This window comes from Nicotiana attenuata, chromosome 11 (genome assembly GCF_001879085.1).
Source record: "Nicotiana attenuata strain UT chromosome 11, NIATTr2, whole genome shotgun sequence".
Classification (NCBI taxonomy): Eukaryota; Viridiplantae; Streptophyta; class Magnoliopsida; order Solanales; family Solanaceae; genus Nicotiana; species Nicotiana attenuata.
Genome location: NC_031999.1, coordinates 6,753,497 through 6,768,891, shown reverse-complemented (window position 1 = coordinate 6,768,891; position 15,395 = coordinate 6,753,497). Strand labels below are relative to the sequence as shown.

The following is a 15,395-nucleotide window of genomic DNA, read 5'->3' as shown; positions in this document are numbered from 1 at the left end:
TAGGTTAGCTTGAATAGGTGAGTAAGAACTCGATAAATTCTTATGAGCAATATTATCCCCGTCAACCAATAAACCAGATAAATTAATTAGTCAATTCAATTGAAGAATATGATAGGAATGTTAGATAACCCATAACCTTAGATCGTTTTCATCGCATTGATAACATAAAAATTTGCTTTTCCTTTGTTTAAAATTCACTATTTGTTTTCATTTTAGTTTAATTATTTAGCATTACCATTTTTAGGTTTAATTCTTGTTTAAATAATTATGATAGTCTAATTTAGTCAATATTCAATAATACTTTCTCGTGCATATACTTGCGTGTGCATTTGGCAACAACGAATATCAAATTACTTGTCATTTCTTTAAGTTACTCCTAATCACTTTTAAGTAATTCTATGTGCAAATATTTTTACCCAACAGTACGTAGAACTTGAACTTGCAACAAAATAAAACTTATTATTAGATATGGATAGACCCTCTATGCGATAGATACCATTCAAGCTGCATGTTGGTTTGAGGGTTCAATTTGCAAACGTGGAATTTTATTATTTGTCAGGTGACTACAACCCTGGGTTATCCTTGAATATTCAAGAGCGATAATGAACATTCCAGAACTATTGTCTACGTTATTTTTCCAAGTGTCCCCCTCTTCAAACTTTGTCCAGAAACTTGTAGACCTCTCTCCTTCATCTAAAGAATAGGTCATCTCCTTCCTATATAAATCCCCACTTTGTTATATATATATTTCCAGCATACAGAGGAAAAAGTTTCAACTCTCATTACCTTCCAACCCATTAACGACCTTCGATAAACAAAACTCAGCATAAACTAGCTAGTGTACTTGTAACGTCCATACTAGAACAAATCAAAAATGGTGAAAACAACTGTTAGTCTTTTGAGCTTTCTAGTGTTAGCAATGGCTGTAGTCTTATTTCTTCCATCACAAACTGAAGGACTAATGCCATACACACGCCCCTTTTGGGACTTGACGTTCCCACCAGAAGACCCTTTCAAGATTCTTGAACAAATCCCACTCACCATCCCAAAAGGGGTCGACACAATCGCCTTAGCTCGTTCAGACTGGAAGGAAACAGGAACAGAGCACGTAATTACACTCGACATACCAGGGATGAAAAGGGATGACATCAAGATCGAGGTGGAAGAGAACAGGGTGTTGAAAGTCAGCGGGGAAAGGAAAATAGAGGAAGAAGTTGAAGGAGAAAAGTGGCACAGAGCTGAGAGGACTTCTGGGAAATTCTGGAGACAGTTTAGGTTACCTGGGAATGCAGATTTGGAACACATAAAGGCTCATTTGGAAAATGGTGTCTTGAAGATTACTGTGCCAAAGTTGGCTGAAGAGACGAAGAAGCAGACAAAGGTGATTAATATTGCTGAGGAAGGTAATTCTGCTGGTGGTGAGGATATTAAAGCTACCAAAGCTGAGATGTAAATTAACAAGTATAAACCGCGCCGTCTGTTAGTCAGTCTAATGTTTTGGTTTGTTTATCATCTCAGTTGTGTTTTTGTTTTGTGAGCTTCTAATAAAGTTCTCAGAAGTATGTAATTGGGTGTTTGATTCTGATTAACTAAATCCACTCGGATTTATCACATTTGTGTTCTTTTTTAGTTCTTCAATCTATATATTATTGCAAGTACAATGCTATATATGTAGCATGTGTATCTTGAAACATAGTAATTGGGTTTTGACTTCCACACATTTCTTCGTTTTCTGTTTTTCTTTATTAGTTTATTGGATCCCTAACGTGCTGTTATTAATATAGAAATAGAAGGCCAATGGAACCTTGATAAACTGATCAAGAACAAAGTGCGAGTTGATGATACGTAGTGTGAAACCTTTGGCGCCGAACTTCCCAAAAATGGCGCGTCATAGTATATGCTTATCTACTGGTGCTCTTGTTGCCTTATTCAACTTCTATGCCATTTCCGTTATGCAGAGGGAAAAATCGATTCTCGCTACATTACATAGACATTGTGAGGAATAATGGATATATGCCCTGCTTCAGCATCATATCTATTTTATGCATATGGTAAAGTTAAGTGACATGAGGTCACGGGTTCTGTAAACAACCTTGACGAGAGATGCAGGATAATATTGCGTACGATAGAGCCTTGTAGCCCGGCCCTTCCCCGGACCTCACGCATAGGGGAGCTTAGTGCACCGGGCTAACATGATTTATTCGGAAAACAAAAAACGTAGTAGTAATTATATCACATACAAGATCTCTATTTTTATTTGGAAAGAGACAGATTTCTAGTTGTAAAAAAGGCAAATCCTCAACCGCTAAAGGACCTAGGAATAAAAACCCTCGTACATTATTTGAGAAAACGAGCTAGTTCCAAAATAATCCTGCTCAAAAGCCACTGAGAACCTCTCTTATACACATAGCAAAAAGTGGATTAGTTTTACTATATCCTCCATCAATCATTAGGTTCAATCCACTCACATACTTAGACTCATCACTTGCCAAATAAATTGCAGCTGCTGCAACATCCTCAACCTCTAACTTTGCTTCCTTCAGATTAGCCGATTTCATAACTGCCTCGTCCACCTTACTCTGATCAATTCCCCCAACAAATTTAGACACCATTGGAGTAGCTACCACAGATGGTGTAATGCAATTTACTCTTATCCCATATTGTCCCAATTCTGCGCATAAATTGTTGGCTAATCCAATTACAGCGTGCTTAGATGAAGCGTAAGTGTGCGGTGACATCCCTGCTACAACGGCTGTCACACTCGCGGTGAAGAGAATGCAGCCTGTTTTGGCAGGGATCATCACGCGGGCTGCATGTTTAGCGCCAAGGAAGGCGCCAAACACGTTGATATCGAATACTTTTTTCAAGTTTTCGTAGTCTGTGGTTGTAATTCTTGGATCGATGCTTCCCGTTACGCCTGCATTGTTGTACATGATGTCGAGCTTACCATATTTTGAGACTGCAAAATCTATTGCCTTCTCGACTTGGATTTCGTTGGTAACATCGCAATGGACGTACGATATGTGGTCTGGGCCGATTTCGTTGCAGAGTGAATGGCCAAGATCGTCTTGAACATCAAGAAGTACAACCTTGGCACCATTTTTGACGAAAAACTTAGCCGTGGTAGCACCAATTCCACTTGCACCTCCAGTGATGACTGCTACTTTACCTTCTAGTCTGCAATGTTAAAATGGCAAAACCAAATGAGAGAAGGAAAGGAAAAAACAGAGAATATCAGGAAAATCTATATTGAATATTATACCCACTGTTTAAGTTTATGTGATTTAATTTGACTGAGCACCGAGCACGGAGTAAGAAAGAAAGGAAAACTAATCTTATATATGACATAATATTTATATGGCTATAACGCTATAAAACTTTTAAAACTAGTGGTCTTACATATGATATAACAATTGTGTGACTACAAAAACTTTCCATTACAGGTAAAATGAGACGTTGAAGTTAAATTATTTTTCAAATATTAAAAAATGTCATTCTTTTTGAAACAGACTAATAAGAAAATAATTTCATTCCTTTTGCAAAGAAGGGGCCGAGGGAGTAGTTATTTAAATTATGTTTTTTTTTTCACAGACAGGGGCTTGAAAGAAGAATAATTAAAAGAAATATTCGAGTTAGGTGATGAATACCTTTTGGCTGATGTAGTGGCTGAACTGCTGTTGCTGGTCATATTTGATGACAAGATTCAAGAAATAATGACTTCACAAGTTGTTCTCTGAATCTCTGCTATGTGTTGAGTTCTATTGTTCAGTTTCTTACTTGGTTAAGCTTTATAGTAGTACATGGTGGCCATACCATGTCCGGAATGAAGAAAATTCAAATATTAAATTAAAAAATGCAAAGAAATCCTTGCAAATGGGTTGGAATATGAGAGAGCAGGAGTTTTAATTTGACTGTGAACTGAAAGTCCCAACTGGTCTTTCTTGTCTGCTAGATATATTTTATTTTTCAAGCAGGGTTCTTCTTCTTTCTTTAATTTATTGGTCTCTAATTTTAGAATGTAGAAAATTGTAGCGCATCACCTTCAAAGTCAATAAGATTGAGCGCTGATGATTATTTACTTACTTGGCGACTTGAACTAATATATACTTTCTTTTGAAAATTAAGGACATAGTATACATCTAGATTAACTGCACTTGGTTAAACTTTGAGTTGGGTGATAATTCAAATGACATTTATTTAATTTTGAACAAATCCTTAAATTCTTCATAGTGACTACAGAGTAGTAGTGTCAAGGGCCTCTATTCAACTAAATCTCCAGTTTCTTCCGCTTTGTACATTGAACCACTAGATAATTTACCTAATCTCTTTGTTGTCCGGTTTTTCGTCACCGTTGAAGGTATGCTTTATTAAATTTCGCATGACACATGATCATTTCGATCCTAACAGGTACCTCGAAAAATAAGGGTGCATTTTGTTCAAGCAAGTTGCTGCACGGAGGTGGCAGGAATCGGATCACATACTTATGTTGCAACAGCTGTAGGGATGTGCATGCAAGAATTTGGCTACTGAGCTAGGATTACACTGCTTCAACGTCATCTTCGGTTTCTTTTTCGTTAAGGACCACTGTATCCAGCTCTGCAGGGATCACCTCTTAGATCGGAGGCTATGTTTTCTCCCCAACTTTGGAAGAGAGTTTTCTTCTAGCCCTCTTCTCCTGAGGTTGGGGACTGGCGGATGATGCAGCTCCACCGGAAGAAGATCCCGCTTCACGAGCCCTTTTTTGGTCAAGGACTTGTTAAGTTGTTGTTGAGTCACCTTCGAGTCAAATGAAATATCGACGACCGAGCAAACAGATGATCCCTTGGGAAGGCCTGATAAAAGCAAAATGCAAAGATCACAAGTCTATTGTAAAAGAAGGTACACGCTAACGAGGAGGTTGAATGAATGTATTCTCACCATGATTCTTAAACTTCTAATTTTCTTTCCACGTACGGAGTTCTGGTATGAAAGTATCCAAAACTTTTTGAATCCACCGGGGTAGGTCTTCAACTACTAAAGGACCCAGTGGGTAGCTAAAAAGAAGAAGAGAAAGAAGTGTAAAGAGGATGGAGAAGTCTTAAAAAAAACATGCATATAAGAGAACAAATGAGTATAGTTCCATGTCTCGGGAATTGAAGGTCCCGACGAGGGTATGATGTCCTTGGAAGCGATGGCATCAAACTTTTCCATCCAACCATAGTCATTGTCATCACCCAAACTGGTGATGATGGCATTATGACCACGCTTGATGAGTTTGATCATGCCTCCTCGAATGATCTTGGGAGAGTAGATAGATTAGGCGTGCTAGGGAGAGACTTTTTTTGTGCCCGAGAGGTTAGATACCGTAGGCAAGATACCGTACGTCATACTGCCGGACCTAGTTAAGCTAAGCAGACTTGGTAATTTCCGGCAAAAGTCAAGGATGACTGGATCAATTTCGTGCCCGATCTTGAGGGTGAAAGGATAAGTAAAAATATACCCAAATTTACTGAAGGTTACCCTCTCCACGTCTAGACGGGCCAACACTTGCATATTTTTCCAGCCAAAATCCTGTTTCACAATGGAAATGTTGGCTAGTGGAATAGAAGAAGGGTACTCGTTGATTGCTCTGTCCTGGTCATTTTTTGGGTTTGAGGAAGTCCCCTGGATTTGGAGATCCTTATCAAAAGAATATTCTTTAGGAATGATCGTGTTCACAGTGGGGGTTTAGTGTCAAGTCTTTTTGGGTTTATTCTTTTTAGAAGGGCCTCCACTGATGTAAATCCCAACATCGACAGTTGTTGGAAGCGGTTTAGTCATGACCACCATGGAATCACCTTGTTTGACGATAGCAGAAGGGTTATCAGTGGTGGAAATTGGAGTGCATGGGGAAGGCCGAGTTACAAGAAAAATTCCCGCCGCTACCATAGTAGCAGCATGTATAAGAGCCGAAATGGGAGTAGGCCCCTCCATGGACCTGTGTCCGCGTTCCCGAAGGCACCCCTCTCTTTCAAGAGGATTCACGGCATGTCAAGCCCTGGTAAGGTTCTTCGCTTTGCATCGAATTAAATCACATGCTCCACCGCTTGTGCGGGCCCCTGTCAATTCCTTTGAGTTTCATTCTTGCGAACGTACTCCCCAGGCGGGATACTTAACGCGTTAGCTACAGCACTGCATGGGTCGAGGGCTCCTTCTCCCTCCCCTTCTTCAAACTTCGATTCATATTTTTCATAGAGAAATCTCTGATTAAGAATAGAACAAGAGCCGTTTTGCATCATATCTATGGGATTCCTCGGTTCAGGCCGAAGAAGCAATGTCACTCGATCATTATCAAAGTGACTGCAATCTTTTTTTGTCCGTGAAGATCCCACCAGAGCGCTTTCTACTTCTAATAGGCCATGAACTAGATCAGAATCATTCTCAACTAGTCCATAAGAAGTGATCCCATTTTTTTCATCGGGTCCGGATAAAGACCAAAGATCTTGAGCGACCGATCCGGCAGAACAACTCAGTAAATAAGGCATATCTTGTCTAGGAAATTTTTTGGAAATGATACCTTTATTTCCGTGTCTTCCAGCTACTTTATCGCCTACTTTGATTTCACGTTTCTGTAAAATATATACACGAATCGTTTCGGGATTATAACTAGAACCACCCCTTTTCTGGATCCACCTCACATCAATAACCCGACCCCTGCCACCTATAGGTAGTTTTAGACAAGTTTCTTTTGAAGTAGATACCTGAATCTCCTGGATAAGCTTCACGACCGGGCGGTCTTCGTAATAGAAGAGACGTTTGGCGATAAGCTTGCGCTTGTTTGGAGGGATCATCATAAATGATTAAAGTGTGTCGTTCACGATACATAAAATATTCAGCCAGAGCTGCTTCTGTATAAGGAGCAAGGTATTGTAATGTAGTAGGGGAATCTGCCGTTTCGGCTACCACAATAGTGTATTCCATCGCTCCCCCTTCCTGTAAAGTAGTTACGACCTGGGCCACGGAAGATGCTTTTTTCCCAATAGCTACATATGGAATTTATCCTTTCCATTCACTCGGATTTCTTCCGTTTCATCGATTTTGTCCGGATCCCACCTTTCTTCCGAAAAAAGGGAAGGAGAAGGATAAGGATCTTCTTCAGTGGATCCCTCTTGCTCCTGTTCAGTCCCGACATGGTGAAATAGATTGAAGTTTAACAGAAAAGACGGAAAAATTTCTGGCAATCGAAAGTTCTACTAGAAGAAAAATAGATTGTAGAGATTTGAAGAGTGTTGATGGAATTAGGAGAAGAGTAAAGTAAAAAGTGAAAAAAGGGGTAAGTTCATAGATGGTCTTCTAACCAAAGTCACCATTACCTCGGTAACTGGCAAAACTGCTCGTTAAATCACAAAGAGGCACGTGTTAGGATCAATTAATGCAAAGAGACGTGCGTCATTTTTGAGTGTCAGAAGCCGTTCAATAACTTTTCGACCAAGAAATGAGAGATCTTATCTATTTTTCGGTCACATAAAGTTGAGTCACGGATAAGTAGGGGGACTATCTATATTGGGTAAAATTTAGACTCCAGAGGTGGACACCTCACGAGCAGACATGTGACACTGGTGATCTGATGTAAGTGTGTCAACATCCAAATAATATCGGACAGAGTCATGTGATCGGTATTATATAAAATAGTTTCCCGGGACGCTAGGCCCGAAGGACTAGATTTATAAAAAAGGACAACAGTTGAAGGAATTTAAAATAAAGGGGCAGTCGTTACAAAATATCTCAACATTTATTCCCCAACATTATGCAGCCATTTAGAGGGAATTTTATTCATCTTTAAGTGGGCATGATTTTGGGATCTTGTCTCTCTAAATCTAGTTATAAATAGAGGCATTTGAACTCATTGTAAGGAGACGGTCTAGAAGAACCATCAAGAACACACTCTCCTTCTTTCATTTTCATAGTTCTATACAAAAATATTTGTTTGAGCTTCGTTATTAACTTCGCTCCGGTGAACCTAATCTGAAATGGAAATTTTACCTCCTATAGCAAAGGTTGATACCTTATTTATTATAAATAAATACCCTTTTAAAAAATTATCTCCTATAGCTACCTTCTAATTTTTATAGCAAAATATCTATTTATAGTCATTTCCTACATTTAAGCCATTAAATACGCTGTGTATTATTTTTCTCTCTCCCTCTCTCTTCCCTCCCTCCTCCGTTCTCTTTCCTCTTTCTTCTCTTTTTCCCCCGGTTTTTTCTCCCCTACTTTTAGAAACCCTAGCAGGGGCTCTGTTCCGCCAATGATAGATCCAGTCGGCGACCACTTCCCCCCTTCTTTGTTGTGTCACCCCTAAACCCCTCATCCGGCCGCCGATACCTTCTTCTTTTTCTGAAGTGATGATTACATTAGAAAATCATTTGGTTTTCAAATGTGATGATCTAAAAGAGTTGAAGTTGAAAAACTCTAAGATCCAACATCTTTCACACCATTTTGAATGAAAAGTAGAGAAGTGATTTTTTTCTTAACTACTCATTATTCAAATTCACGGCCCAACTAATTCAAATACATCCACGAGATTATAAGAAGAAGATTTCGACAAGGTGAAGGAATGAGAAAATAAAACGGCAAAAGAAAAAAAAAGAAGTAGTTGCTTTGCCTTGAAGAGTCCGTTACCTTTTTTTTTATTGTATTTCAATGTATCTCGCTGTATTCCATGTATTTTATTGTATTCATTATCTTTTTTTTCATTGTATTTCAATGTATCTCGCTGTATTCCATGTATTTCATTGTATTCACTGTCTCGCTTTATTCCATGAATGTATTCATATATTTTTTAATTAATATAATTTGATGTATTTAGATGTATATATGCATTCAAATGTATCTACAGTATGTATTCATATATTTTTGCACTATAGATGACCTGCTATACTTCATGTATTCAATATATTTTATGTATTTAACTGTATTTAATGTAATTATATAATTTCAATATATAAATCTATTTGTAAAGATACACTAAAAAATATTTTAGTAAAGATACAACTAAAAAAAGAAAGAATGGATTGAATCTCTGAAGATTGCTTTGTTTTTGGGGTGTTTTTCGGTTGAGAATCTTTTCTATAAATGGAAATACAAATTTCGTGTGTTGTAATTGAGTTTGTTGAGTTATATTAGGAGTCTATCGCGTTAATTGATTTACTTGCCGTTTTTAAACAGCTGAAGACCTTATTTTTTTCGCAAATTCCATTATTGTATTCACGAATACAGCTCGCGAATACAATCGAATACATTCTTTGCTTAGCTGGACTTCCCTGTTTTCCGCCGAGTTTTGCTACTGTATTCATGAATACAATAGCAAAATACATCGAATACAGTCTATAGCAACTGAAAACATAGCTATGAGAAGTAATTTAATAAATGGTAGTTATAGCAAGCTAATAATCACTAAAACATAGTGGTTTCTGACTTGTTCATTCTTAAAGCCCGTTTGGCCATGAATTTTTTTTCACTTTTTTCGAAATTTTCTCACTTTTTTCGAAATCAGTATTTGGCCATAAAATTTTCAATTTTCACTTGAAAATAAATTTTTGAATTTTTCGAAAATATAAAAAACTCCAAAAAGCTGTTTTTCAAAATTTTCACTCATAAAAATTCAAAAACAACCCAAAATTATATTCATGTTCAAACACAATTGTAATTATCAAATATCATTTTCATTTGAAAAATAAATTCACTTTTTTTTTTCCTTCAGAATTTTACAATTCTTATGTCCAAACGCCCACTTAGTATCCTTTATTTTGCTACTTTTCATTTATAGTTTTGCTAATTAGGTTATCTTAATTCACCTGTTTATAAACTATGTATACAAATTCATATTTTTTACGGGTAAACACAAAATCAGTTAAAAGTGGAAAAGTTCTGGGTTGACAGCAGGTGCAGGCTCAACTGCAAAGTGCAACCAATATGCAAAACTATTGGGGCATTTGCATCTATACCCGCTTTTTGTGCCACATTTTAACCTGTGCCCGCTTTGCAAAAAAAAAATTGCAAGCGTACCCGCTTTTTCGCATAACTTCAGCACACGGGGCTAAAGTAGCAAAGGCAATCACACAAAACTTCAGCATTTTAGTAGCCGGGCCTGAAGTTCAGTTCTAGAGCTGAAGTTTTTGTTTTGTAACTCGCGAACTTCAGCTCTAGAGCTGAAGCTTTATTTTATAAGTTTTTGTTTAGTAACCGGGAGTTTGCCAGTTATAAAATAAAAACTTCAGCTCTAGAGCTGAAGTTTGCCAGTTATAAAATAAAAACTTCAGCTCTAGACCTGAAGTTTTTCTTTTGTACTGGAAAACTTCAGCTCTTTTTGTCTTTGTAACCGGAAAACTTCAGCTCTAGAGCTGAAGTTTCTATGTTGTAACTAGGAAACTTCAGCTCTAGAGCTGAAGTTTCTATGTTGTAACTAGAAAACTTCAGCCCTAGAACTGTACAATTTTTTCCCACAAATGCTAACAGTCTCATTGATTGAGTCGCCCTCAGTAAAGAATCCTGACTTATATTAAATCTTCTGTGAACTATGACAAGATGTTCAACATCCTGACTTTTTATAACTGCTACTAGTTAATATTAGTGTCGTTGCCTTTTAGTATCAAAAACAATGTGTCGTAGGGGACTAAGCAGTGACCTCCAGATTAAATCATTAACTATTACCAACATCCAAATCCTTGAAAATTAAAATACTAGGTTCAGAGGTGGATTCAGAATTTTAAGATCATAGGAGCACCTCTGACTTTAACGTAAATTTGGTGCTTCTAAATATTGTCAATTTTTTTTCCGGGGGTCAATAATGTCAACTAATGTTAGACATTTAGTATTCTATGACTTATTATCAATTTTAATTATTGTTCAAAAAGATAACTTATACACTTCTTAAACCATTCAGTTTTTATCATCAAAATTTAAAACAAAGAAGAAAAATAAAATGCTGATGACATTTAATACTGTAAAATTTGAAACTTGTACAATTTTTAGTGCAATAAGAAGCACAAAAGATATCAATTTTTTTTTTATAATGACTAATTCTTTATATGTGAATTACTTACAAAAGCAAACTATATATTGCAATAAAAAATTATAGATGAACGTTGAATAATTTGATTGAAACAAAATATTCAAGCTAGTGCAGGACCGGAAAATATAGGGGGATTCGATCCCTAGTCTTTGGGAAATAAAACAAACATCCAGTCAATGCACTATAGAGCATGGGTTCCGATCCAAAAGGTAATATTAGACCATTTCGGTGAATTATGTACATGGAAAAACTTATTTGCTCCGAAGACCATGGTTCCCGTAAACCCCAATTTAAAGTGTCAATCCGCCCTTGAATACGTTCATGCATGCATCGAGTACAGCTGGGAAAGGATTAGCTCCAGAATTATAATTATAGCCCGTTTGGCCGAGCTGCAAAAATCAATTTATTTTGAAAAGTGTTTTTTTTCAAAAGTGCTTTTCTCAAAAGTATTTTTAGTGAGAAGCAGTTTGTGTTTGGCTAATTAGTTTAAAAAGCACTTCTGAGCAGCAATTAGTGTTTGGCCAAGCTTTAAAAAACTGTTTCTAAGTGTATTTTTCTCAAAAGTGCTTTTGGAGAGAAACTACTTTTTTCTGCTTCTCCAGAACTGCTTCTGCTTCTCCTCAAAAATACTTTTTCTCCTTCCAAAAGCTTGGCCAAACACCTCAATTTTTGGTCAAAAGTGCTTTTGGCCATAAAAAATCACTTTTGGCCAAAAAATGCTTGGCCAAACAGGCTATTAGTCTACATTTCTCTCTATTTCTTCATTTCTTGTTATTATCCTTTCTTCCTACAGTCTCCTCTTTCTTTTAGAAAATTCAATAGTTCTTATTGCTTTTTCGAAACAGTTTCATATAACAAAAGTTCCCTCTTTAAATTAGTTATTAGTCTTGACCTGAGTTACGAATTGAAAGGCTAAATGAGTAATAGCGAGATTTACTTGTAATTACCTAATAAGTAACATGTGTAATTATTATTAAACTTAAAGTAATCTACATCAACAGATAATTACCCACCTACCAAAGACAGATATAGTTTAACAGTGCTTCATATTATCATCTCTATTACTAGTTACTCTACCTATGTCTCTATTTCTTTTACTATTACTATTTCTAGGTAATCAAGATTTGACCTTTCAAGCTCTTCCCTCTATTTAAAGAGCGGAGACCTAATTTTAAAGAACAAGCAAATGTTAGTAAAGTTATCTACATAGCTGTGCACGATGCACGCAATCTAATATTAAGGGGTCGTTTGGTTGGAATACGATTTATACCGGTATAAGTTATGCCGGTATAAGTTATATTGGGATAAATTATATTGGGATAAGTTATGCTGTGATTATGCTGAGATTGTTGTTTATTTATTGTTTGATATGTTGTATTAAGAATGACAATTGCATAATTTCTAAGAAGAAAGTATAAGTTATACCGGTGCTAATTAACCCACCTTCTATAAGGTATAAGTTATCCCAGTGTTAAAATTAACACCGGGATAACTTATACCTGGTTTGCTAACCAAACAGAGTAATAAGGTGGTATTAAATTTTTATACCACCCTTATACCTTCTTATACCTCATACCAAACGACCCCTAAAGGATTTAATTACACATTTAATACTCCAATTGGACGATAACAAATAGGCCCTCGGGTCCACAATAAGTGACCAATTTATTTGTTTACTTTGTCCAAAATAAGTGTCCATTTATATAATCAAGAAAAAATTCAATTTGTTTTTCCAAAATTACCTTATGTACGTATCCCTAAAAAGTCATTTACTCCTCACATTTGAGAAGAGAAGTAAGTACTACTATAAATATGGTGCAACGTTTAATGAAGGGTAGTTTAATCACACTAATTATTTTCGTCTAGAATTTAGTATTTACTTAATGGGTGTGCCCAAAACAAATTGGTTACTTATTGTGGACCGGAGGGAGTGGATAGTAACACAAATAATAAGGCCATTTAATTACCAGTACTATATAATACAATTCACTAACAAAAGAATCTTTCTCATTTTCAAGCATTTCTAGCTGATTAATTCCATGGCCTTGAGCTTCTCCTCCATCGGTGTTTAACCATAAAATAGAATTTCGGTTAAAACTAGAAATTAAGAGAAAAAAATCGGGTTACTGATAATCAGGAGACGAAAAGAATAAGAAATTTTTGAGGATAATAAAGCAGTAAATAAGTTTGTATTTCAATGTAATCTAAATGATTTTTTATGTCTCCCTACAAATGCTGAGACTTCCTCCTTTTATAGTTGATTTTTCTAGGAAAAGGTATAATGCCTTAGCCTTAAAGAGGCAATTATGAGCATTAAATGACATTAAATGAAACGTTACACAATCATTCCTATTCAATACTGATTCGCTAACGTATTTGACATTTAATACTGAATTTAGACTCCTTTATGCCATCAGATTCATATCTTCAATTCCTTCTGACCTCCTGGTTTTAATTAAGTTAAATAGATACGAGACTCGTATCATTTGAATAGCATCTCGTGCCTATTTAACTTTCTTCTCCTCGTATCTGATATCGCCCGTGCCTCTTAACTGATCATCATGTTTTGACCATTTGACCAGTTCACGTGTCATGCCACATCACCTTCAATATAAATTCAGTTTTTTCCCTATACAATCGGCTCCAGTGCTAAAAGGTATGCTTATTTTGTTATCTTTCCCCTAATGTTGGGCTCCTCTCCAATAAATGGTCCCATTTTAATTGTTCCGCTGCATGCATTCTTTGGAATATTACATGTTAGGGAGTTCACCCTTTTATATTACTACTCTATGTATTTCATTTTTATGTAGCACTATCTTTTTATTAGTTTGTTTCCAAAACAATATCATATTTTTATATTTGAATACAATTTATAAATTTTTCATTTTATCAATAATGATATATTTTTTCTTTTTACATAAATGTCATATATGGCCGTTAAAAAACTCCTTGTTGAGATCAGAGCTGAGAATGAGGGAGTATTACTCTTTCCCACCAAAATTCACAAAGATCATAATAAGAAATCACCTGATCTATTTAACGTGTTGAGACTTATTCTTCTTCTAATGATGATATTTAGCACATTTGTATGAAATCACATGTGTTCAACTGTATTAGGCTCGAAGGGAAAGTCGCATTCATAACTGGTGGAGCTAGCGGAATTGGTGAAACCGCAGCAAGACTTTTCACCAAACATGTTGCAAAAGTAGTGATTGCAGACATCCAAGACGATCTTGGCCAATCCATCATAGACCAAATCGGTGAAAAGGGAGTTGTTTCCTACATACACTGTGATGTGAAAGTGGAAAAAAATGTTGAAAATGCAGAGGACATGGCAATTTCCAAATACGGGAAGCTTGACATTATGTTCAGCAATATGCTGGAATTCCTGAGGAACTTAATTCCACAATCCTAAATATCGACTATGATAATTTCAAAAACGTTATTGACGTGAACGTCTTTGGAGCTTTCATGTGTGCGAAACATGCTGCCCGTGTGATGATTTCAGCCAATAAAAGGCAGCATTATCTTCACTTCCAGTGTTGCCTCAGTCACCCATAGCGGCGTCGCTCACACATATATGGCATCAAAGCATGCCGTAGTGGGGCTTGCCAAGAATTTGGGTGTGGAATTGGGACAACATGGAATTAGAGTAAATTGTGTGTATACGGTCAAGATCGTATGCCTTTGATCTATAGACTCGAGAGGTCGTCCAAAGCCCGGAATCGCCTTAGGTCCGAGTTCAAGCAAGCTCGAGTTCGAGGTCGACACACTAGACTCGAGCTCGAGGACGGAATGCAACGCCCGAAGGTGTTGATATCCAATTTTTCTCTCTATATATTTTAATATGCAAAGTACCCTCAAAATAGCATATGTATGCATATATAATGTATGTCCAAGCGTCTCATTATTTTTTCTTAATTTTTAAAGGTTTTTAAATCAATTTATTTCCCTATTTTTATCCATAAAAACCCAATAATTATTTCTAAAATTATCATTTTTTGGTGATTCACTTGTTGAACTTTTACATTTATGCTAAGATATAGCTAAGGGAATTTTTTGCATATTTTTTACAAAGTCATTTAGTATTTTTAAGGCTAAATTGTATAATTCCAACATTAGCCTCTTTTAGGATTTAATTGCGTTTATGTTCATAAAGATTAAATCCAGTATTTTTAAATGGTTAATTATATCATAAATCATTTTAGTACTTTTAATTTATTTCCAGAAATCAGTTTACTATTTTTATTATTTTAATAGGGGAAAATTGGCTATTTAAATGATAGCCCAGTTACATTTCAATTATAGCCCAAAATTGACCCCAATTTGAACCCAATTTCCCATGGCCCAATTCTTTTTAAAT

At 36.1% G+C, this 15,395-nt stretch overlaps 2 protein-coding genes and 1 pseudogene across 2 annotated transcripts; 2 read left to right on the top strand and 1 right to left on the bottom strand.

Annotated features, from left to right (window-relative positions):
• On the top strand, nt 661–1,693 carry LOC109234957 (22.0 kDa class IV heat shock protein-like). Its single transcript, XM_019400992.1, has one exon. The coding sequence runs from the start codon at nt 875–877 to the stop codon at nt 1,451–1,453; it is 579 nt and encodes a 192-aa protein (XP_019256537.1). The 5' UTR covers nt 661–874; the 3' UTR covers nt 1,454–1,693.
• LOC109234956 (secoisolariciresinol dehydrogenase-like) lies at nt 2,125–3,769 on the bottom strand. The gene is made up of 2 exons (XM_019400991.1): nt 3,648–3,769; nt 2,125–3,177 (listed from the first exon to the last, which is right to left on the bottom strand). The coding sequence occupies exons 1-2, from the start codon at nt 3,686–3,688 to the stop codon at nt 2,376–2,378; spliced, it is 843 nt and encodes a 280-aa protein (XP_019256536.1). The 5' UTR covers nt 3,689–3,769; the 3' UTR covers nt 2,125–2,375.
• On the top strand, nt 3,854–14,723 carry LOC109234679 (annotated as a pseudogene).

What these genes read in the sequence shown, in the direction of transcription:
- LOC109234956 (XM_019400991.1), bottom strand. Translation starts at nt 3,688, where the DNA reads ATGACCAGCAACAGCAGTTCAGCCACTACATCAGCCAAAAG. An exon ending in GCCACTACATCAGCCAAAAG is followed by an intron (nt 3,178 to 3,647) that starts GTATTCATCACC and finishes TTAACATTGCAG; the next exon opens with ACTAGAAGGTAAAGTAGCAG.
- LOC109234957 (XM_019400992.1), top strand. Translation starts at nt 875, where the DNA reads ATGGTGAAAACAACTGTTAGTCTTTTGAGCTTTCTAGTGTTAGCAATG.